The sequence below is a fragment of the Erythrolamprus reginae genome, chromosome 10 (genome assembly GCF_031021105.1).
Source record: "Erythrolamprus reginae isolate rEryReg1 chromosome 10, rEryReg1.hap1, whole genome shotgun sequence".
NCBI classification, from domain to species: Eukaryota; Metazoa; Chordata; class Lepidosauria; order Squamata; family Dipsadidae; genus Erythrolamprus; species Erythrolamprus reginae.
This window is the reverse complement of record NC_091959.1, coordinates 36,187,301-36,211,749: the sequence shown is the minus strand read 5'-3', so window position 1 is coordinate 36,211,749 and position 24,449 is coordinate 36,187,301. Positions and strand designations below refer to the sequence as shown.

At 46.3% G+C, this 24,449-nt stretch overlaps 1 protein-coding gene across 1 annotated transcript; it reads left to right on the top strand.

Annotated features, from left to right (window-relative positions):
• Positions 1-580: 580 nt before the first annotated feature.
• Positions 581-24,355, top strand: CRKL (CRK like proto-oncogene, adaptor protein). The gene is made up of 3 exons (XM_070762509.1): positions 581-1,058; positions 3,012-3,471; positions 21,127-24,355. Exons 1-3 carry the CDS (start codon positions 715-717, stop codon positions 21,259-21,261), a joined length of 939 nt encoding a protein of 312 aa, XP_070618610.1. The 5' UTR covers positions 581-714; the 3' UTR covers positions 21,262-24,355.
• The last annotated feature ends 94 nt before the right edge of the window (positions 24,356-24,449 follow it).

Genomic DNA, 24,449 nt, shown 5'->3' with positions numbered 1-24,449 from the left:
GGATAATTCATTAGGGTTTATTATGGGTTTTAATGTTCTTATTACTAATTATTTGACTTGTTTATTGTATGTACTATTTATTGTGGTAAGCCGCCCTGAGTCCCATTGGGATTGGGAGGCATAGAAATGAATTAATTTAAATTGAATTATATGAAACTGTTAGCACAAACTAGGAAGGACTTAGAAAATTGGTCAAAGTTACAATTGTCATTAATAGGAAGAGTTTCTACCATTGAGATGAATGTCCCGCCTAATTTTTTATTGTTTCAAACAATTCCGATAAAATGAAACAAAAAATTCTTTCAAGAACTAAATAAAATAATCTTAACGAAATAAAACAAGAAATTGATAAAATACTGACAGGCCAAGGAGGAAAAGGGACGTCCGGAGGGCCAGAGCGGCAGCCTGGCAGGAGCCCCCGTTTCCCTTTCCGGGTCGGAGCCGCGCCCCTTACTCCCCCCCCCCCCCACAGGACGGGGTCGGAGCCGCGCCCCTTACTCCCCCCCCCCCACAGGACGGGACCTCGCGAGAAAGCCCTGGCTCCCCTCGTCGCTAGGCGCCTCTCCGGGCGGAAGAGGCTGGGCGCGCGTGCGCAGAGAGCGCGCCGCCGCCGCCTCCTGCTCCTCCCCCCGCTCCTCTGCGGCGCCATTTTGGCGCGGGCTCCGGCGGGCGCGGCGGCAAGGCCGGAGCAGCGGCGTGAGGGCCCCGCCCCCCATGATGTCGTCGCCGCCGCCGCCGCCCGCCTCTTCCTCGGGGCGCCGCTTCGACGCCTCGGACCGGGCGGCCTGGTACGCGGGGCCGTTGTCGCGGGCGGAAGCGCAGGGCCGGCTGCAGGGCCTGCGGCACGGGACCTTCCTGGTGCGCGACTCCTCCACCTGCCCCGGCGACTACGTGCTGTCGGTGTCGGAGAACGCGCGCGTCTCGCACTACATCATCAACTCGCTGCCCGGGCGGCGCTTCAAGATCGGCGACCAGGAGTTCGAGCACCTGCCGGCCCTGCTGGACTTCTACAAGGCCCACTACCTGGACACCACCACCCTGCTCGAGCCCGCGCCCAGGTCAGGTCCGGGCCCTCCGCCGCCCCGCGGGGGATGTGGGTGGGTGGGTGGGACGGGCTCCTTCCTCACGTCAGCAGCTCTTCAGGGGAAGCCCCCGTCCGAGCCCGAAGCCTCCCCCCTCCCCTCGGGGCTCCCCGTCCTTAACCGGATGCATCGGATCGAGAAGGACTCCGGGCAGCCCGCAGAGAGAATGGAGGCCCCGCCGTTCAAAAACCGTCAATAATGTAAAGACCCAGTAAAAATCAAGAAGGCGGATCACACCAGCCCCACACCCTCCCCACGTCAACAAAACTCTCCGGCCGCCCTGCACGAGGCCGCTGTCCATTGTCCAAGTGGGTCAGACAAGGAAAGAAACTCCGGGGACGTTTTCGTAACCAATAGAATAGAATAGAATTTTATTGGCCAAGTGTGATTGGACACATAAGGAATTTGTCTTGGTGCAGATGCTCTCAGCCTACATAAAAGAAAAAGAGACATTTGTCAAGAATCATGTGGTACAACAATTAATGATTGTCATAGGGGCCAAATAAGCAATGAAGAAACAATCAATATTAATAAAAATCTTAGGATACAAGCCACAAGTTACAGTCATACAGTCCTAAGTGGGAGGAAAAGGAGTCTAAAACTACTGAAGATTCCCTATGGTGCTGAAGTGGAAAATCCAATTTGGATTATTTCGCTCCACGGCAGCATAGGAAACCTTTTCCCCCTGGACCTCCCATTGTCCACCCATCCTTTGAACTCCCTTTGGTTTGTGTCTGTCTGCCTGGCACATCCCCAGCTGGCGACCTTGAGGTGTTGGGTCTGTTTCGGGCTTCCAGTTGGCACATTTGCATTCCAGATTTCCCTCCCAAACCTCCCTCAGATTCCAGTGCCTTCCCTCCTCCCTCCCCCCCCCCCTGTTACAGTTGTCTGGCTGCAATTGTCTGGTCGCAGGCGGGGCTTTGGAGCAAGTCACCCATGACAGCCAGGGAGAAGAGCCAGGCCTTCTGGAGCCAGGCCTCCAGAATGCCATCAGGGTGAGCTGGAAATTCATTCCAAGGGGTGGGCACTAAAACAACAGAAGGCATGCCTTGAACCCCAAAAGGTTCTGTGATACAAAAGATACTGTTGTTTAATGTTATCAGCCTTGTTGGCTCACATTAGCTAAGTAGAAACCAGCACTGTGTCACATAGGGATGACAACCAGTAGCTTGATTTGCACATGGAAGGAAACAGGTAGGCGGCATAACAGTACATACGAAGTCATGCTACTGATCCCGCTATATAGAGCCCTGGTGAGACCACATTTGGAATACTGTGTTCAGTTCTGGAGACCTCACCTACAAAAAGATATTGACAAAATTGAACGGGTCCAAAGACGGGCTACAAGAATGGTGGAAGATCTTAAACATAAATAAAACGTATCAGGAAAGACTTAATTAACTCAATCTGTATATTCTGGAGGACAGAAGGAAAAGGGGGGACATGATTGAAACATTTAAATATGTCAAAGGCTTAAATAAGGTCCAGGAGGGAAGTGTTTTTAATAGGAAAGTGAACATAAGAACAAGGGGACACAATCTGAAGTTAGTTGGGGAAAAGATCAAAAGCAACAGGAGAAAATATTATTTTACTGAAAGAGTAGTAGATCCTTAGAACAAAGTTCCAGCAGACATGATTGGTAAATCCACAGTAACTGAATTTAAACATGCCTGTGATAAACATATATCCATCCTAAGATAAAATACAAAAAATAGTATAAGGGCAGACTAGATGGACTATAAGGTCTTTTTCTGCTGTCAGTCTTCTATGTTTCTATCACCACATGCTGGACTACACGAAGCTTCCAAGAGTCTTCAAGGGCAGCCCCTTGAAGTAGTTGAGTAGTTGAGCAGTCGGGTCACTAAAAAACAATGTTTTGAGAATGCCATTGTTTTGTAAGAGATTGAGTAATTCCCATGTCGTCTCCAGGTATCCGCTGATGGGTTCTGGTCCTGGCTCTGGTGCATCAGCTGCAGAGGAGAATGTGGAATATGTTCGGACTCTTTATGACTTTCCTGGTAACGATGCGGAAGATCTACCATTTAAAAAGGGGGAGATACTCGTCATCGTAGAAAAACCTGAAGACCAGTGGTGGAGTGCCAGAAACAAAGACGGGCGCATTGGGATGATCCCTGTTCCTTATGTCGAGAAGCTTGTGAGATCATCTCCTCACGGGAAGCAAGGAGGCAGGAATTCCAATAGCTATGGGATTCCCGAGCCCGCTCACGCCTATGCTCAGCCTCAGACCTCCAGCCCCCATCCCAGTGGCACCCATATTCCTGGGGCTGTCATCAACCCCTTGCCTTCGACCCAGAATGGACCAGTGTTTGCCAAAGCCATTCAAAAGAGGGTTCCCTGTGCTTATGACAAGACTGCCTTGGCGTTAGAGGTAAGACGTTCCGCTGGAGTTCACCATACAACTTAGCTCAGTTGGAAGGGCCTATCTCAAAACAGGGATTTAGCTTGTTCTTTCTGCTCTTTGGTTTTCATGGACTGTTAAATAATTGAATGTTCTGATCTCACCTCCCACAGTCACTCTTAAATGTGGAGCCCCTGGTAAAACTCTGTGCCGCTTAGTTGTTAGGCTTGGCGTGGGGGAGGCCGCTGACATATTCAGGTTTTGCCATGCGTGGAGGCCTTTCAGCCGTTAGTGAATCTGCTTCTCTACTGCAGAAAATTAAAATTCTTTGAAATGTTATGAAAGGATGACTGTTCACATTCTAAATAAGGAAAGTAGCCTTGTATAAGTATTTCATGTTCAGTCCTTCTGATGTACTTGGGCTGTAAGGTCCTTGGCCCAATATGGACTTTCTATTTCAGGAAGGAGCAAACGTAACATTTCTCCAGATTAGATTAGTCACCAGTGTGATTCAATAAAAGCATTCAAGTCATGTTTTCAGAACAAAAAAAAATATTTCACTTAGAAATTTTGAAGGTGCCTTATAAACAAGCCCTTGATACTTCTCTCCCCATTCCAAAGCTTCAGAATGCACGAATTCCCTTTATTGTTGAATTTTCTCAGACTGTTCTCAGCGTAAATATCCAGTTATCTTATTGTGTGTACCATTTTATTCAGCCTTATTTGCTCATTATATCTTTAACAATTTGGTCTGAAGTGAACTCCCACTGTGGCAGGGCAAGCTTATAGCCCAAGTTGCATTTCTTAATCCTTTCTGTATTTTCTTGAAAAATATAGTAAAAGCTACAGGCACTTATCCTCTAACTGTAACTCTTTGGCCATGTTATCCAGTTGTTTTTTTTTATCATATGCTTATACTCCCTTTTTCTTATACCTGATTACTGTTGCTGTGACCTCTTTAATTTCTCATTCAACAAATAGCAATATTTTGAATTCTGCCGAAAGAGCTTTAAACATTTCCTTCTGATTGGACAATAGGACAATAGACCCACTTCAAAAATGTCAAGGTCCTTTTGTTTCCCTTTCTTCTTCCTTATCCAAGATACAGTATTATTAAACTATGTTATTTTCAGTTGATTGGTATAGGTAGAATTTGCCCTTTTCTATCTGCATCCTAGCCAACATTTTATTCTCTTATATTTCAAGAGATTTAAAGATTTCTTCAGAAGCTTTTTATGAAGGAGTAAAGAATATTAAGGAGTATGCAGCAACCTAGTATCCTGAGATTGTATTTCCAACATTCAGCAGGAAATACCATCTATTGTACACACACAAATACACACATATCAAAAAAATAAAGGGAACACTCAAATAACACATCCTAGATCTGAAGGAATGAAATACTCTCATTGGATATTTCATTTGCACAACTATTCCATTTGCACAACAGGATGTGAAATTGATTGTCAATTTGTTGCTTCCTAAGTGGACAGTTTGATTTCACAGAAGTTTGATTTACTTGGAGTTATATTCTGTTGTTTAATTGTTCTCTTTATTTTTTTGAGCTATGTGTGTGTGAATGTACGTACGTACGTACGTACGTATGTATGTATGTATATATGTATATGCCCAAATTGCAATGATTACTTGTCAGATGGGCAGACCATAATGGTAGCAATTTGCCTCCCAAGTGGCTTCCTGTTCCCATTCCTTCTCTATTGCTCAGGAAAAGGAACATCCCAAATGTCAACCAAGTCTCCTGTGGTAGGACTTAATCCTCTACCAGATGGCATATTGAAACCCTCCAGACTGTCTCCTATTCAATTGTCTTGGAAGTGGGCAATTGAATTTAAAAGTGTGTTATGTGGAAAGGAATTAGATAATGAAAACATTATTTTCCAAAATGATATCTTGGAACCTGCAGGAGCTGGTGCCTAGGTTATGGGTGCGTTGATATCCAAGATCAGTTTAAAAAAAAAAAAAGATCAAAATGGTTCCCCACCCCCACCCCTTTATAACTGACAATTCTATTCATACTTGAATTGCTCTTCTAGTGTCTAGCTATTATAACTTTTCAAGTGACATCCTTGTCTGCTTCTACATCGTCATATTGAGTTCCAGAGTTGGAACTCAGCATCTTCACGATGCACCAGCTGCCGAGCAAGGGAGCATTTCCCAGCCTCTCTGGGTGGCTCCTGAGCAGAGCATCCTGAATACCGTCCAGGCTTCCTTCTGCTCGTGATATCTGTTGCTAGGAAGCCACAGGAAACTGTCACTTTTGTCCCGTAGGTCAGGCTGAGCAGCTTCCCAAACACGCACAGTTGCCAGTTGTGAGGCGGACTGCTGGGCTCGATCAGGGCCTGATCCCACCAGGCTCTTCCTTTGTCTTGGTAGCATCTGGAAACCTGAAAGATTGGATAGGACTGATGAGCTGGCATTTAATAGACGTTGGGCTGTGTATTAAAGGAAGTTGAATGCAGTAAATGGAGAAATAGAAACCATGATCAATCAAGTCTACGGAGAGGGGCGGCATACAAATCTAATAAATAAATAAATAAATAAGCTGCAGCCAGATCAGGACTCTGGACGTGCACTGTAGCCCCATGAAACGGTTCCTGGCAACAGAGGACTCTTTAGCGCTCCCTCATACCAATTTTCCTTGACCTATCTTGGGTTCGTCTGGGGATGTTTCTGAAGAGGCGGTATTTAGTCACTCAGTGGCTCGTGGGTGGAGATTTTGGGTGTTGGTTTGGTTGTCATGAGAAGCTAAACATGGCCTAGCTTGGTACTAATTTAATGAAATAGGGGAAAAAACCCTCCCCCATAAAGAAACCTTAAGGCTGTAAACTGCTGAGCAGAAGATTGACGAAAAATCTCAGATGACAGCAGTGGCAAACCACTTCCTGCTTCCTGCCCAGAATACCCAGATGTGTCAGTGGAGTTTTGCTCAGCTTGTAGGATATTTTGCATTCCTTTGCTTAGGTGATGCTGGATTTGAGGGTTGGGTGGGGATTGTCCATGGAGGCCAGGCCTGGTTTGTTGGCACATAACTTTTGCTGAGTCTTCTAATAGCTTAGAGGTTGCTAATTGGAGCATCTTCAGACTTACCAAAGGTTACAAGTAGACAAGTCCGTCCCCTTTATTTCTTCTGTGAGATCCAGTGAACTGCATCCATTTAGCCTCAAAGGATTGCCAACAGGGATGAATTTCTGATATTTATAAGGCTTGGGATAGACTCTTGGGATAAAATAGAAGGAAGTCCATGAATTCTGCCTTAAGTTCCAGAATAAATCTTTCTTTTTATTGATAGCATTGATAGCAGCGCCTTAATGAGGGCTAGGACTCCCCCCCACCATCTGATGTGCAGACAAAGGACCAAACAGCCTTTGTCCAGTTGTCCTTGGTCTAACCTAGTTTCTCAAGACTGCTTTGGCCCAGCCTCCTGAGCCCATCACAGCCCAGCCTGGAATGCCAGGCAGAATCTCAGGTGCAACTCACTTGCCTCTTGGTCTTCACAGCACATTCTTCCTCCCCAAGAGACAGCTGGCTTGATAAAGAGAGGCAAGCTGACACTGTAGCCCAGTGATGACAAACCTATGGCACAGGTGCTATAGGTGGCATGCGGAGTCATATTTGCAGGTACGCGAGCCATTGCCCTAGCTCAGCTCCAATGTGCATGTGTGGGCTGGCCAGCTGATTTTTGGCTAGCACAGAGGCTCTGAGAGGACGTTTATGGCTTCCAGAGAGCCACCGGGGGATGGGGGAGGGCGTTTTTACTCTCCCCTGGCTCCAGGGAAGCCTTTGGAACCTGGGGAGGGCGAAACACGAGCCTGCTGGGCCCACGAGAAGTTGGGAAACAGGCCGTTTCCAGCCTCCACCCAGGGCCTTGGGTGGGGCTGTTTTCGCCTTCCCCAGGCATTGAATTATGGGTGTCGGCAGTTGTGCGTGTGCCATAGTGCGCGCACATGCTCTTTCAGCACCTGAGGGGGAAAAGGTTCACCATCACTGCTGTAGCCCCCCCGCCTGCCCCCCTAGTTGTTCTATTATTGCTTGCTTAGTGCTCAGACAAAGCGACAGGAAGTTCCTCTCTAACATTTGCAAGGTGTTTCCAAAAGAAGAGTGAATTCAAAAGGATAGAGAGAGCATAAGAAAGCCACAAAAGGAGAAAGATATTTAGGAGACATTTGAGAAAGTGGTCTGTCCTGCCCTTTCCTCCTGCCCTGCCTGGCAACGCTCTCCCAGAGATGGGTTTGCCTCTGCGGTCCAGCCAACCCAGGCGTCCTTGAGAGGCCTCACTGCCAGTGCGTCCCTGTTTCTTTCCAAAGGAGAGAAGAAGATGGCAGCCAGCAGCGGCATGGAGACTGGACCCTGTGCAGCCCAAACTTCCACAGACCTCTGTCAAAATCCTGCACCGGAGGAAGGCAAAAGTGTTTGTCCCTGCTTATTACTGTCACATTTGTGAGTGGTTGCTATCGTAGGCAATTGCTCAATGAGGCCTGGCTGCTTCGTGTAATAACCACAACTCAAGGTTATAGACATGTGTGCTGCATGTTCATATTGGAGTCATAAATGCCGTTTAGGTGTTACCTGCAGCTGCAAAAGGATATATAGTGGAACCCCGACATAAGAGCTGCTCTACTTAAGAGCTACTCGAGATAAGAGCTGGGAGGGGAGAGATATTTTTGTTCTACTTACAAGCCCAAATTCGAGATACAAGCGCCAAGGAGCTGTCTCCTGAAGCCAAACGCTAACTTCCGCGTTCGGCTTCAGGAGACAGCTGCGAAGCGGCGCGCGTGTTTTAAAAGGTTGCAGCCGGCCTGGGGGGCTCGGGGGGGTGCTTGCAGCTTTCTTTCTTGCTCTTTTTCTTTCTCTCTTTTACCTTCCCTTCCTCTATTTCTTCTTTTCTTTCTCCTTCCCACCTTCTTCCCTCCCTCCCTCCCTCCCTTCACTCATTCCTCTCTAACTCTCCCCTTTCATAAGTTTCCTTGCTTCCTTCCTCTGTTCCTGTCCCTTCCCCCTTTCTTTCTTTCTTTCTTTCTTTCTTGTTTTCTTTCTTGCTCTTTTTCTTTCTCTCTTTTACCTTCCCTTCCTCTATTTCTTCTTTTCTTTCTCCTTCCCACCTTCTTCCCTCCCTCCTCCCTTCACTCATTCCTCTCTTACTCTCCCCTTTCATAAGTTTCCTTGCTTCCTTCCTCTGTTCCTGTCCCTTCCCTCTTTCCTTCCTTCCTTCCCACCCTCCGTCCATTCATTCACCCATTCCTCTCTTGATCGCTTAAAGCCGGTCCCTGGTGCAAAAAGGGTTGGGGACCTCTGTCCTACAGGATTGGGTGGCAGAGAAGTTGAACATATGTAAATTTAAAAGTTTAAGAAAGTTTACAAGTTAAGTGAAAGAAACTTCATTATTCATTTATATGTACATGTACATTTCTTCATTAAAAACATGTCTTTCTGCATAATTTAGACTAACTTTGTGAGTTTTTTGAGGGCTGGAACCAATTAAAATTATTTACATTAATTCCTATGGGGAAAAGTCGTTCGAGATAAGAGCTGCTCGACTTAAGAGCCCAGGTCCGGAACGAATTAAACTCGTATCTCGAGGTACCACTGTATAGTGTTCCCTCGATTTTCGCGGGTTCGAACTTCGCCAAGTGTCTATACCACGGTTTTTCAAAAATATTAATTAAAAAATACTTCGCGGGTTTTTTCCCTATACCACGGTTTTTCCCGCCTGATGACGTCATATGTCATTGCCAAACTTTCGTCTGCCTTTAATAAATATTTTTTTTAATAAACTTTAATAACTAAACATGGTGAGTAATAATCTAAATGGTTGCTAAGGGAATGGGAAATTGCAATTTAGGGGTTTAAAGTGTTAAGGGAAGGCTTGTGATACTGTTCATAGCCAAAAATAGTGTATTCACTTCCGCATCTCTACTTTGCGGAAATTCGACTTTCGCGGGCGGTCTCGGAACGCATCCCCCACGAAAATCGAGGGAACACTGTAAATTGAATCCACATTAATCAAGATGAATCCTAAAAATCAAGATGGGATGATGGGGATCTGGACTTCTGTTCCCCATCCCAGAAATAAGTTAATAAATATATTATTTATACAGCTTTACTTTCACAAGATCCTTTGCGGGGGGAAAGAACCTTTGACCCACATATCTATACAGGTTTTGTGAGTCTTCTGTCTGGTCTTTTGTTTTGCTCTGTCTGCTGGCATAAATGGAATGGCCTGTCCAAATGGACTGCTTGATTGTGTAATTTTAATTCTATGTGATTGTATATACTTAATTTTATAATTTTAAAGAGGAATTCTCCCATTTTTCTGTGACTAAAGGAAATCTCTCAACGTCCAATCTTTTAGCATTAAAAACCCCCAAACATTTCCATTTCTTGCCATAAATCACCCAGGTTCGCCTGGTGCACCAGTTGTGACCCTATTTGGACCGGGAGTCACTGCTCACAGTCACTCATGCCCTCATCACCTCGAGGCTCGACTACTGTAATGCTCTCTACATGGGGCTACCTTTGAAAAGTGTTCAGAAACTTCAGATCGCGCAGAATGCAGCTGCGAGAGCAATCATGGGCTTTCCCAAGTATGCCCATGTTACACCAACACTTCGCAGTCTGCATTGGTTGCCGATCGGTTTCCGGTCACAATTCAAAGTGTTGGTTATGACCTATAAAGCCCTTCATGGCACCGGGCAAGATTATCTCAGGGACCCCCTTCTGCTGCACGAATCCCAGCAACCAGTTAGGTCCCACAGAGTGGGTCTTCTCCGGGTCCCGTCAACTAAACAATGTCACTTGGCGGGACCCAGGGGAAGAGCCTTCTCTGTGGTGGCCCTGGCCCTCTGGAACCAACTCCCCCCAGAGATTAGAATTGCCCCCACCCTCCTTGCCTTTCGTAAGCTGCTTAAAACCCACCTCTGCCGCCAGGCATGGGGGAACTGAGATACTCTTTCCCCCTAGGCCTTTACAATTTTATGCATGGTATGTCTATGTATGTTTGGTTTTTATAATAATGGGTTTTTAACTGTTTTTACTATTGGATTATTATTACTGTATATGCTGTTTTATTATTGTTGTTAGCCGGCCCGAGTCTGCAGAGAGGGGCGGCATACAAATCCAATTAATTAATTAATTAATTTTTGCTATACTGCATTTTAGTCTCATGATATATTAGAATTAGCTGCTTGGGTAACAGTCTATCTTCCATACTAACCTATCCAGGCTTCATGCTCTGGGGAACCCAGAGCATGATACCATGGTCTTTGGAGACTGATGGATGCCAATGCAATATTAGAATTGTATCTAATTACAACAAACATCACTTTTAAGAATTTAACTCAAAGTCTGGTAAAATAGATTTTACTTGCAGATTTTACTCAATATAGGAAGGGTAAGCATCAGATTATCTGTTTCAGGTGACTTCTTTTGCCCAACTTGCATAAAGCCACATGGAAAACCAGTCAAATCTTTTGTTTTTCCAACTAACAATTTTCCAGGCCTTTTCATTTTTTTATTCTGCTTATTAAATTATAGTAAAACAAAAAAAATATTAAAAGATTTCATTGTTTTCTAGCTCAAAAATCAAAATGTTACTTGTACATGAATGGAGGCCTACAGAGGTCTAGCCTGGGAAGGCATCACAGGTTACCTCTGGCAGCCGAAAGTCAAGAGGAGAAAAGAAAGGACCACCACAAAAGGTGCTATCAGGCCCCTGAGTAGAAAGTTGGTAAAAAACAACACAGGAAGAGTAAAATATTTCTTCCTTCATATGTGATGTTAGAATTTGAGATCATCTATTGAAATCCAGAGAGAGAGAGATTTAGGCTGCTCAGTTTGCACACAATCAGTTTGGGCAATTTCAGAAGAGAAGGTTTATGGAGAAGCCCACTCTACTGGCTACGGAGACCACTGGTGGGCTGCTTCAAATAGGAGTGCCTGGGACCCAAGGACAAGAGGCTGTTCATTTAATATAATAACGGAGTTGGAAAAGGGATCGTGGAGGTCTTCTAGCCCAACACTGTACCAACACTTCAGACAAATGGTTATCCAACACCATCTTTAAAACTTCCAGTGTTGGAGCATTCCTCACTTCTGGAGGCAAATTGTTCCACTGATTAACTGTTCTGTCAGGAAATTCCTCCTTAGTTCTAAAGTTGCTTCTCTCCTTGATTAGTTTCCACCCATTGCTTCTTGTCCTACCCCTCGGGTGCTTTGGAGAATAGCTTCACTCCCTCTTGCTTGTGACAGCCCCTGAGATACTGGAACACTTGGTGCAGGGTTTGTCTCTCATTTGATGTCAGGGTAGTTACCCCCCCCCCCCCATTACATTAATTAGGTATTTCGCCATCCATATATTGACAGCTCCTAGGATAGCCTATGCCCAGCAATGAAAAGCTGATAGAATACCAGAAGAATGCATAATGATTAGAAAGCTACTAGAATGTGCAGAGATGGACAGAATGTCCCAAAAATTTGAAGGAAAAGAAGTCACAGAATACTATAAGATATGGGGAAATCTTTACAATTGGCTAGAGAAAAGGACAATGATAAAATAAATAAATTACAAATTGGAAAATTATACGTAAAGCAAAGCAATACGTTAACAGAGGAATATCAACTTGTGAGGAAAAATTTCTCTGATCAAATAGTCTGAAAGAGTGGGGAAATTATTTTTCCCAAATGTCTGTAATTATATGTTTTGTTTCATTCATTGTTTTGTTTTTACTTGTCTATTTGTATGTCTGTTTTATTATTTATGTTTTTAAAAAAACCATTACTATTGTGATGTGCTTCCTACATACCTTAATTCCGTGATGGCGAGCCTATGGCACGCTTGCCACAGGTGGTACTTTCAGCCATATCTGCTGGCAAGCTGATTTTTGGCTCATGCAGAAGCTGTGGAGGGGCATTTTCAGCCTGGGGAAGGCATCTTCATCATCCCCAGACTCCAAGAATGCTCCTGGAGACTAGGGAGGCCAAAAAATGGGCCTACCGGGGCCCACCAGAGGTCAGGAAACAGGGCAGCAGGGAATCATGCATGGGGAATGGGGCAGCACGGGGGCTGGCATGCGCAGGGCAACATGGGCATTGAATTATGAGTGTGAGCATGTGTGTGCATGAGTTAGCATGCCCACTTTCGGCGCATGAAGAAAAGTTCCACCATCACTGCCTTAGCTAGCTGACTAGCAAAAAGTTCATCTATTTCCTCTGTTTGTTTGGGTGGCCTATAATATAGGCGGATAGCAATGTCATCCCCCCCCCCTTTAATATTGACCCAAATGCATTCAAGATAATTTTCATCATTGTTGTGCTCCATTTCTGTAGAGATGTAGTTATTTCTTATATATAGTGCAACTCCACCTCCTCCTTTATTTGGTCTGGTTCTTTTCAATAATTTTAATCTCTCTGGCTCAGTGGTTCTCAACCTTTGTAATGCCTCTACCCCTTAATACAGTTCCTCATGTTGTGATGACCCCCAGCCATAAGTCTAGCTCCAATTCTCCCAAATAGAGCTTTAAGATTATTGGCAGGAAGGTCAGAGGGATGCCCCCACTGTAAACACCTGATTGGTCGGGTTGTAAAAATATGTTCCAAGACACCCTTTAGTTCCTAATGTCATGGAAAATTGATCTTAGGCGACACCTGTGAAACGGTCCTTCAACCCCCAAAGGCAGCGGTCCCCAAACTACGGCCCGCGGGCCGGATGCGGCCCGCTGAGGCCATTTGCCCAGCCCGCAGCAGCGTACGAGATTTTACAATCTATATACTAAGTTCCCGAATCTCCCCTCCACTCTGCTGCTGAGCGTCTGGCGGCGGCAAAGAAGAGGAGGAAAGCCAGGGGGCGGGGAGGAAAGCACCCTATGGCAGAGCAGCAACAGTTCCTCTCCCTAAAGGCGAGAAAGAAATTGGCCAATTGCTTTCCTCCCTGCCCCCTGGCTTTCCGCCTCCTCCTCCTCCAGACACTCAGCTGCAGACCGTCTTGGTCCCTCCAGTGCCGCTTTTTTGCTTTTTTGTTTTGCACCGGAGAGGTTTGCGCGCGTTTGGGCACTTTTGCGTTGGGGGGGTCTGCTGTGGAGAGGGGGAGAGAGAGAGAGAAAGAGGGAGAGATAGAAAGGGAGTGAGGGAGAGAAATAAAGCAAGAAAGAGAGGGGCAGAGACAGCGGGAGAGTACTGCTATTTTGCTTCTTCACTGCCCCACGGGGAGCCTGGAAGCCCTGCAAGAGCGTCTGGAGGGGACAGTAAACAAGCCATCAGGACCCCCGCGCACTAACTTGTTAACGGCCGGATCGCGGGGAGGGGAGCTTTTCCCCGGCCAGGCGACGGCGAGGCCTTCTCGATGCTTGCCTGCCGCCCAGGCCCCGCGCTTGGAGCCGGGGGCGACAGGCCTAACCTCGGCTTACTTGGCCCCGGTGCGGCCAAAGCGCGGGGAGAAGTAGGCGGTAGCAGTGGCTTCAGGCCCGCCTCCAAGCTGAGCTTCCTTTGGCTTCCTTCGAGGCAAAGTTGCAAAGCTCACCTGCCGCCTCGGAGGAAGCCAAAGGAAGCTCAGCTCAACGAGGACCGGCTGTTGGTCTCTTGAAGCTGCCACCGCCGCCCACTGCAGAGATCCCTCAAGAGCCGGTCTTTCTCGGTGCTGAATAGTTGCAGCTTCTGAGGCTGCCTCCGCCTCCAGGCGAAGGGATCTCCTCGGTGGGCGGCATCGGAGGCTGTAGCAACGCAGCTCCGAAAAGGACCGGCTGTTGGTCCCTTGAAGCTGCCGCCACCGCCGCCACCCACTGCGGAGATCTCTTCGCCCGAATGGAGGCGGCAGCGGCGGCAGCTTCAAGGGACCAACAGCTGGTCCTTTTCGGAGCTGCGTTGCTGCAGCCTCCGATGCCGCCCACCGAGGAGATCCCTTCGCCTGGAGGCGGAGGCAGCCTCAGAGGCTGCAACTATTCAGCGCCAAGAAAGACCGGCTCTTGAGGGATCTCTGCAGTGGGCGGCGGCGGCAGCTTCAAGAGACCAACAGCCGGTCCTCGTTGAGCTGAGCTTCCTTTGGCTTCCTTCGAGGCGGCAGGTGAGCTTTGCAGTTTTGCCTCGAAGAAAGCCAAAGGAAGCTCAGCTTGGGGGCGGGCCTGAAGCCACCGCCGCCGCCTACTCTGCCCCGCACTTAGTCTGCACCGGGCAGCTCTGGCGGGCGCGGGGCAGCAGGGCAAGCCGCGAAGGTGGCGCAGCCAGACGTGGGTCGAGCGGGAGGGCACTGAGCAGTTGCGTGGGGTGGCGGTGGGGCAGTTGGCTGCAAGGCACTGGCGCCGGCGGCAGCTTGATGTGTTGCAGGACGCCGCACATTGCTGGCGCTGCACTGGGCATGGGGCTGGCACCTCTGTCCCGGCCCAGCCAGCGGGCCAGTGCCAGTCCGTGCCCATCGCCCAGTGCAGCGCCAGCAATGTACTGCGACCCGACATCGGTGCCACCGTCTTGGAGCTTCTGCTTGCAGCTGACTGCCCCACGGCGTGTTGCAGGGCAGGAAAAAAAAGAAGAGAGGAAGGAAGATAGAAGAAAAGGAGAGAGAGAGAGAAAGAAAGCAAGAGAGAGAGGGAGAGAAAACAAGTGAGAGGGGGAGGGAATGTGAGAGAGAAAAAGAAAAATGAGAAAATGATGGAGGGAAAGAACAAGGGAGAGGGAAACAAAACAAATGAGAAAGAAGGAAAATAAGGGAGAGGGGAAGAAGAAGAAATGGAGGGAAAAGGAAGGAAGGAAAGGAAGAAGGAAGGAAGAAGAAATGGAGGGAACAAGGAAGGAAGGAAGAATGAAATGAATGGAGGGGCGGAGGAAGGAAGGACTTTTGGGGGGGGGATGTAAATTTTTTAAAATTTTTCTCTCAACATACATACATTCAAACAATACAATGTACCATCTAATTTTCCCTGAATAAAATGCAGTATTTTGTCAGTAACTAATATCAATCATCAAAAAAGTTGCAATTTTTTTTTTCTAATGTTGTCATCCAGGTACATACTTTTCTTTAAATTAAATTCCCTCCTTAATGTTCCTTCAAAAAGTACAACACCAATTATATTTCTAACTTATTAACCATTATGCCAAAGTGCTTCCTTCTTTCTTTATATATTTTTCTATAAATATTTTTATACATTTTTCTATAAACCAAGAAAACCTTGTATAGCCAATCAGATGTTAACAAAAGAAAATTAAAAACAAAACATAAACATATATGAATTTCAGACTTCTCCCCCCCCCTCTAAATAGTACATTCCCATTTTGTTTTTTTACGTTAAAACAAGGTATGTGCAGTGTGCATAGGGATTTGTTCATAGTTTTTTTTATAGTCCGGCCCTCCAACAGTCTGAGGGACAGTGAACTGGCCCCCTGTGTAAAAAGTTTGGGGACCCCTGCCCAAAGGGGTCCCAACCCCAGATTGAGAACCACTGTTCTACCCTGTTTCCCTGATAGTAAGACACCCCCGATTGTAAGACGTATCGGGGGTTTCAGGGGGGTCGGCTAATATAAGCCGTACCCCAAAAGTAAGACATATGTCTTACTTTCGGGGAAAGACGGGGGTATTGCCGGGGGGGAGCCCGATGACGTCGCTTCCAAGCTCCCCGCGCGCCCCTCGCCGCGGCGCCACCGCCTCTTCCCCGGCTTGGCAAAGCGAAGGACGGCGCTGGTCCGAAGCGAGCCGAGCGAAGGCGGCTTGCAGCGAAGGCGCTCGTCCCAGCAACCGAGTCCTAAGCAGCCAGCGAGGCCGACCAGCTCCGAGGCGAGCGGCCGGAGCTGCGCCCTCCTTCGCCCGCCTCCTTTCCGGCAGGCAGGTGGGGCTGCCCAACTGCGCAGAGCGGCTCCTCCCCTCCAGACACACGCTTCCCTGACACGCGTCTGTGGCTCCACGCGTGCACACCGCTTGGAGCCCTGAGGTTGAACTTGGAAAAGGGCTCACGAGGCTCCTGTCCCGCGGCGGCCCTTCTGGACTCTGGGGAGATGCCTTCGGGAACGCGACCCTTTAAATTTTTTTCCAATGTAAGACATACCCCAAAAGTAAGACGTAGTGGGGATTTTGGGGGTAAAAAGAAAGTAAGACACTGTCTTACTTTCGGGGAAACACGGTAGCTGTATATTCCATTTGTGAGTTTTATTCCACCAAGTTTCTGTAATTTATTTATTATTTAGATTTGTATGCCGCCCCTCTCCGAAGACTCGGGGCGGCTCACAACAATATCATATCTGCCCTCATTTACTTGAATTTCTAATTCACCCTGTTTATTCATCATGCTCTATGCATTGGAGACATTTGAGTCCACTTTGATTGACTCTGTGTTTATCGTCTACATAACATGGGTTGTGCCTGGCTGCTCCTCCTTTCTTGCCACCTGTTGGATTAGACTTGGTATGGCACTAATAGAAACAAAAATATAGAAGATAGATGGCAGAAAAAGACCTCATGGTCTATCTAGTCTGCCCTTATACCTTTCCTGTATTTTGTCTTAGGATGGATATATGTTTATCCCAGGCATGTTTCAATTCAGTGACTATAGATTTACCAACTACGTCTGTTGGAAGTTTGTTCCAAGTATCTACTCTTTCAGTAAAATAATATTTCCTCACGTTGCTTTTGATCTTTCCCCCAACTAACCTCAGATTGTGCCCCCTTGTTCTTGGGTTCATTTTCCTATTAAAAATACTTCCCTCCTGAACCTTATTTAACCCTTTAACAAAAAGAACCCTAGACATACATACAGCCTGGGAGATACCCCACTCAGCAGTAGTGACTGCGAAAGAGATCTTGGAGTCTTGGTGGACAATCAACTAAACATGAGTCAGCAATGTGCAGCAGCAGCCAAAAAAGCCAACTCAATCCTAAGCTGCATCAACAGAGGAATACGCTCCAAGACCAGGGAAGTACTAATACCACTCTACTATGCCCTGGTCAGACCCCACCTGGAGTACTGCGTCCAATTTTGGTCACCTCACTACAGGAAAGACATCGAAACTCTGGAGAAGGTGCAAAAAAGAGCAACCAAAATGATTAGGGGACTCTAAACCAAGACTTATGAAGAGAGATTGAGAGAACTGGGCATGGACAGCCTAGAAAAAAGAAGGTCTAGAGGGGACATGATAGCAGTTTACAGATACTTGAGGGGTTGCCACGGTGAGGAGGGGGTCTCTTTATTCCCCAGGGCACCAGAGGGCCGGACGAGGAACAATGGTTGGAAGCTGACCAAGGAGAGATTCAACCTGGAAATAAGGAAGAACTTCCTGACGGTCAGAGCAATCAACCAATGGAACTGCCTGCCAGGGGAGGTGGTGAACTCCCCAACTCTGGACACCTTCAAGAGGAGATTGGACTTCCATTTGGCTGGGGTGCTGTAGGGTTTCCTGCTCAGGCAGGGGGTTGGACTCGATGACCTAACGGTCCCTTTCAACTCTATTAATAAATAAAATAAATAAAATAAATAAATATTTAAATGTTTCGATCATGTCCCCCCTTTTCCTTCTGTCCTCCAGACTATACAGATTGAGTTCACGAAGTCTTTCCTGATAAGTTTTATACTTAAGACCTTCCACAATTCTTGTAGCCCGTCTTTGGACCCGTTCAATTTTGTCAATCTCTTTTTGTAGGTGAGGTCTCCAGAACTGAACACAGTATTCCAAATGTGGTCTCCCCAGCGCTCTACACAGCGGGATCGCAATCTCCCTCTTACTGCTTGTTATACCTCTAGCTATTCTCACTATTAAATGCTTGGTTTTGCTTGATAGCAAGGCTGATATGATCTTACTCGCACAAACATCTATGTTACACGGACTAGTAATCCTATTAATTTTAAATTTCTGGGGACAGAAATGTTCTGTATCAATTAATTCTCCGTCCCCAGTTTTCAGTTTAAATGTTTATCCAGAAAATCTGTGAATTTAGTGCCAAGTAACTCAGTCCCTTTCTTTAGTTGACGTAAACCATCTCTTTCGTATAGTTTTTAGTTGGACCAACTACAGACATTATGACTAATGAACTAAAGCCTTCCCTTTTACACCATTCCTTTAATGTGTGGCTACACCACATGTTATAGACACAGTGGTTTACATTTACACCATTCCTTTAATGTGTGGCTACACATGAAACTCTGCTACACGCTGGCCTTTCCCTTTTTGTTCCTTATATACTGGTAAAACCTCTGAAAAGATAAGCCTACAGCTTATACTACTAAGTTCATACCTCAAGCTCTGGAAATCATTCTGCACAGAGAGTGCATCTTTTTGGGACAGATCATTTGTGCCAAGATGTATAATAAGTGTTTGTAATGACCTATAAAGCCCTACATGGCATCGGACCAGAATACCTTCGGGACCGCCTTCTGCTGTGTGAATCCCCACGGCCGATTCGGTCCCACAGAGTTGGCCTTCTCCGGGTCCCGTCGACTAAACAAGGTCGTCTGGTGGGCCCCAGGGCAAGAGCCTTCTCTATGGCGGCCCCCGCCCTCTGGAATCAACTCCCCCCCCCCGGAGATTAGAATTGCCCCCATCCTCCTTGCCTTTCATAAGTTATTAAAAACTCATCTTTGTACCCAGGCATGGCGAAACTGACATAGTCCCAACTATCTTGGTTTGTGTATGGTTTGAATGGATTGTGTGATTATTTTACTATAAGGGTTTTTAAATTGTTTTTTAAATATTGGATTTGTAGACTGTTTATTATTGTTGTGAGCCGCTCCAAGTCTTCGGAGAGGGGCGGCATACAAATCTAATAAATAATAATAATAATAATAATTATTATTATTATTATTATTATTATTGATTTCGTATTTCATCACCAGTCGGGCGCTTCTCAAGCACCTAGAACTGCGTGATGTAGCGGTGAATTATGTTTGCCGATCCCAGTAAAGCGGTCTTTTGCAATTGACAGATGGAGATTTTGTCAATTCCGATGGTTTTCAAATGTCCGCTGAGATCCTTTGGCACTGCGCCCAGCGTGCCAAGTACCACTGGGACCACTTTCACTGACTTATGCCAGAGTCGTTGCAGCTCGATTTTTGGATCTTCGTATTTCACTAATTTCTCTAGCTGCATTATTATTATTATTATTATTATTATTATTATTATTATTATTATATCATTAGTAGTAGTCCTTACTGGCATTCTTCACTCTTAAAAATGCACCTCTTGTCTCTGCTGGCAGTAGAGACCTGTCAGTCACCTGACCTCTTTCAAAACCTCCATCTCCTTTCCTAAATTTACATCCCTTACTGTTGAATCACCAACGAGAAGGTGGCTTCTCTTTTTGGATACCTTGCTCTTCTTGTGTCACTGATATGTATTACCTAATTCACACTTTCCCCTTTCCAAAGTAAGTGGGACTGCTTATTTGAGTTATCACAACTACCTTGACCTGTCACTTTAGTGTTCCTATTGAGGTGAGCAAGGGCATTGCATCTGTTATGCTGGGACACAACGAAAGCTTTGTGTTTACAGTTCACAGCTCTGCCTGCCACGGTTGTCCATACTGCCCTTCTCCTTACAGGATCTTTGTGGTAGGGGGAACTGATAGTGGGGCAACTCAATTGAGTGGAATGGCTGAATGGGGCACCTAATTTCTCCTTGGGGAGCACAGATTCGAGATTGTAGATAGGTAATCTGTCCATGTAGACTAGTAATTTGTTTCCAAAGAGGACAGTGTCCAAAATTTGATAAGAGTACTGTGAAAGACAGCTGCAAAATAGGTATTACACTGGACTACGCTGGCCATTTTGAAATGAAATAAAATCACAATCTCAAGCATGGTAACCCTTAATGTATTACAGTATTACTATTTTTGGTTTAGAGTTATATGATTTGCCAGCCACTGCCTTTGTCCTCTGTACTTCCTCTCAGTCTGCCCCACTCACAGCCTCTGGGAAGTTAAAATGCAATGGAGGCAGTTTCACTCTGCCTCGGTCCTCTGTGCTTCTGTCCCCAGTTTCCCCCCCCCCCCCCCCAGCAGGCCCTCCCACCAGCCTCTGGAAGTTAAAATCAAGAGGGTGAGTTTCCCAAAGGCAGGCCCTGAGGACCACATGACCACTGGCTGAGACGCATTGTCTCTTGTGGGGAGGAAGGGGGGGTATATGCAGACCCCTTGAAGAGATGTAAGGATAATAATTAATAATAATAATAATTTATTGGATTTGTATGCTGCCCCTCTCCGTAGACTCGGAGCGGCTAGCAACAATGATAAAACAACATGAACAATCCAATAATAAAAAACAACTAAAAACCCTCATTATAAAACCAAACATACACACAAACATACCAGGCATAACTTGTAATGGCCTAGGGGGAAGGAATATCCCAACTCCCCCATGCCTGGCGGTATAAGTGAGTCTTGAGTAGTTTACGAAAGACAGGGAGGGTGGGGGCAATTCTAATCTCCGGGGGGGAGTTGGTTCCAGAGGGCTGGGGCCGCCACAGAGAAGGCTCTTCCCCTGGGGCCCGCCAAACGACATTGTTTAGTCGACGGGACCTGGAGAAGGCCAACTCTGCGGGACCTTATCGGTCGCTGGGATTCGTGCGGTAGCAGGCGGTTCCGGAGGTAATCTGGTCCAATGTTCTTGAAATGCAGTTCTTGTAGGGAGAAACAACTTGAACCTTTCCAATTTCCTCCTGGCAGTTGTATTTATTCATTTATTTTTCTTTTTTCTTTTTTTGCAGGTTGGTGACATTGTGAAAGTCACAAGGATGAATATCAACGGTCAGTGGGAAGGAGAAGTCCAGGGAAGAAAAGGGCTCTTCCCCTTCACACACGTCAAAATAATTGACCCTCAGAATCCTGATGAAAATGAATGATCTCCTGGCCCATCGCTGCATCGCTGCTTCCTTTTTCTGGCTATTTTGAGCATCATTTGAAGTGTGATGGTTGTTGACGGTCGCTCCTGTTTCCACCTTGCAGTGTGATTTCACCGCCCGGCCACGTCTCTTTTGGGAACACACCTGGCAGTCCGGCATTTGCAGTTTCTCCTAGAAAGATTTTGGACCGTGAGCTGATTGTGGTGCTATCAAGGCAGAGCGGGGGGGGGGGGTGGAGGGAGGGGTTGGGACATCTTTGCTGAAATGGATATTTCACTCAGAGAATTCTAAACAATTTCGTTTAACTCCAAACCATAATGAAAATGCATTTTTTTATGAGGCATGGGAGATGGGAGCACATAATCATGTTAAACAATTAGGTCTTTAGGGAATTATTGATGCTTCTGTGCTGCAAAGGAGGGGTTTTTTTTTGAGTTTGCCATCGATTTAGAATAAATTGTAGCAGACTCTTGAAAACTGCATTTCCTCATTGTCATCTTTATAACCATGTATAATTGATTCATTTGCCATATACCTGCCTAAATCTCTGTTTGACTCAGATTTATTTAGATTTGAAATGATACTTCAGGCACTGAATACAACTTTTTAGAAGAAACGTATGCGAGCTTTGATGAAACTATATTTAGCCCTTTAAAATCTTGGGTTTTTTTTTTTAAAAAAAGCAAAAACACAGCATTGATAATCAGCTACAGAGAATGCAACGATAACTCAAAAGATACTCCTTGTTTTCTACATGGAGGCGCAGGAGTACAAATTCATGGTAAAATAATTTCTCTGCGTTAAGCTTAAACACAATGAAATATGGTAATGAAGAAACTCGAATGTTGGTGTGAATGCACGTGAAAGACATTGTGATATTTTTGAAAGTTCACTGGTGCTGGTCTCTTGAGTGGTTGGGCCACCTCAGGAGTGACACACGTCTGACTTAGTATTCAAGTGCCTTAATCAGAGAGCGGCAGGTGCCGGAGGAGACGGAGGGCCGGAGCAGTTTGGTTTAGAGAGAAACCTTCCGGATCGCCAGCAGTGTTGGGCAGGTAACTGATGATCTTAGGGAAGGGGCTGTGAATCGGACGTGCCTGGATGCTTCGTCATGGGCCATAAAGTGACTGTTCTGTTAAGTGCCTGGCACGTTTGACTGTCGTACTACTGAGCTTTGTGTTAGGAATATTTAAGCTGCACTAAATGTCTTGTCTGCCATACAATAATGCTCTCGCACAGCTGGCCCAATTCAGGGCAAAACCTAAGCCGCATAGAGACGTTTAGCCTTGATCAGCTGCAGGGCGAGTGGCGGCCCCTAGAATTGAGCTGGTTGTGGATTCTGCTGGGCTGCCTTTAGAACAGCCAACGTTCTTCTCCCTTTTCTTTGGTTAGCTCCACCTTCGGTTGCTTTCTTGGTAAACAGAGGTTGAGGCTTCATAGACAGTTGAATGCAATTGAGTCTGGAGCCAGAGAAGCGGGCAGTCAGTGGCCTTCACAGCCATCCAGAACAGCTTGGACCACAGTTGGTAAAGGAAGTAGTTCAGGCGCAGCACACTAAATTAACGGGAGGGTACATTTCAGTGGCATCCAGATGTTGGCTTTCTTCTGTTTTGTCCTTTCCTACCTAGAGAAGCTTGTGAATGCCGCAAAGGATGAATTTAGGACTATTCGTAAGCCTCCTGTGGAAGCCAGCTACGCCCTACATAATTTTGAGGGATTTTCTCAGTCTGCTTTTTCATGCAAGGTATCGAAAGCCTGGACGTGGAATCCTTGTCAGGTGGTTCAGAAATCAATTCTCTCGTTGAGCCAGGAGTGTGCAAACGGTGCCGGTCAGCAGGGAAGTCCTAAGAACTCTCCCTCGCCAGGGAAGTCCGGACGCAGATCAAGGAAGGCCTTGCAGGTTGTCTTGTTTAAGGAGGGGAAAGCATTGGTTCTGATACTTCATGTGTGTTTTTATTTTATTTTGCTGGGGGGGGTGGGGTGGGGGAGGGGATTGGAGATGAAATATTGTGAAATGAAAACATCCGAACACTGGTTTGGCTGCCCCGCCAGTAATACATTTTTCTGGGCATATTGAGAGTTGGTTGCCATTCTATGGCAGGAAAGGGTGGCCTGAAGTTTAAGTCATTGAAGCATCATTTGAATTCTTGGCAGTTTGGGGGGGGGGAGCTCTCTGGCCTCTCCAGGAAGAGTTGGGGGATGACTAGCCGAAACAGGCAGAATAACGATAACAATTATACTGCTTACTTCAGCTAGGAAAAAGCCTCAGGCCCGGTGGGTGTGAGTGGTGGCCTAGGGACAGGATAACCCACAGCTGCACAGTGGGTGGAGCAAGAGGTTCAGAAGGGCTCCCCTCCCTCATTTATCAGCCTGTAAAGGCGACAGTAGAATATTTGTATTTTCAGACTTGCAAGAGTCCATTAACGTAGCTTTGCAACGAAAGTTATTAGGCCTGAACCCAAAATCATATTCACGCCAATCCTTTACCAATCTGTTTCTAATGGCAGAATCTGACCAAACTAAATGACTACGACTTTCTACCCTTCCAGCTGTTTATCCTGAGAGATTCCAGGTGTGGATACCCTGACCTGCCTCCCTACTCCCTGGCAAAGCTCTGCTTCTCCAGGTGTGCAATCCATCACACAGATACACCTATTTGGTCATGTTTCCTGTCTGGTCTTACAGACATCTAGCTTGGAGTCTTCCTTCCCACCCAAGAAATTGAGGAGATTCCCTCCTGAGCCTCTTGCCCTGCCCTCCATGCCTTCGGCTACCTCTCCTGCCCAGGCCCCAAGGCCTTTCTCTGTGCCAGTCCACTGCTTAGGGCCAAAACGAGGTGGACCGAGGCTCTTGCTCACCAGGGAGAAGACGCCTGAGGTTTGTGGATTTTGTGTCCCCTTTTGAGAGTTTGTCAACGATTTTTATTTTATGCTACAAATTAACAGTATTAAGTATATTTTTAGAACATGTGAAATGTGTTAAAATTAGTGCCTTTTTTCCCTTAATATAATTCACTACTGGTCCCACATCCAGCGAAGGACTTCAGTGCCATGTTTGTATTACTTTCAATAAAACATGCATCCTGTTTGCAGAATTCTTGTCCGTTTTTTCCCTCGGCAAACTTGTCATGCAGCTCGGAGTAAAAGGTAAAAAGCGAGGGGGCTTTTTAGTGGATTCGATCAGTTTTT

Excerpts from the sequence above, each read along its gene's own strand:
- CRKL (XM_070762509.1), top strand. The coding sequence starts at position 715 with ATGATGTCGTCGCCGCCGCCGCCGCCCGCCTCTTCCTCGGGGCGCCGC. Across the intron at positions 1,059-3,011 it reads CTGCTCGAGCCCGCGCCCAG|GTATCCGCTGATGGGTTCTG; the intron begins GTCAGGTCCGGG and ends TGTCGTCTCCAG. Across the intron at positions 3,472-21,126 it reads AGACTGCCTTGGCGTTAGAG|GTTGGTGACATTGTGAAAGT; the intron begins GTAAGACGTTCC and ends CTTTTTTTGCAG.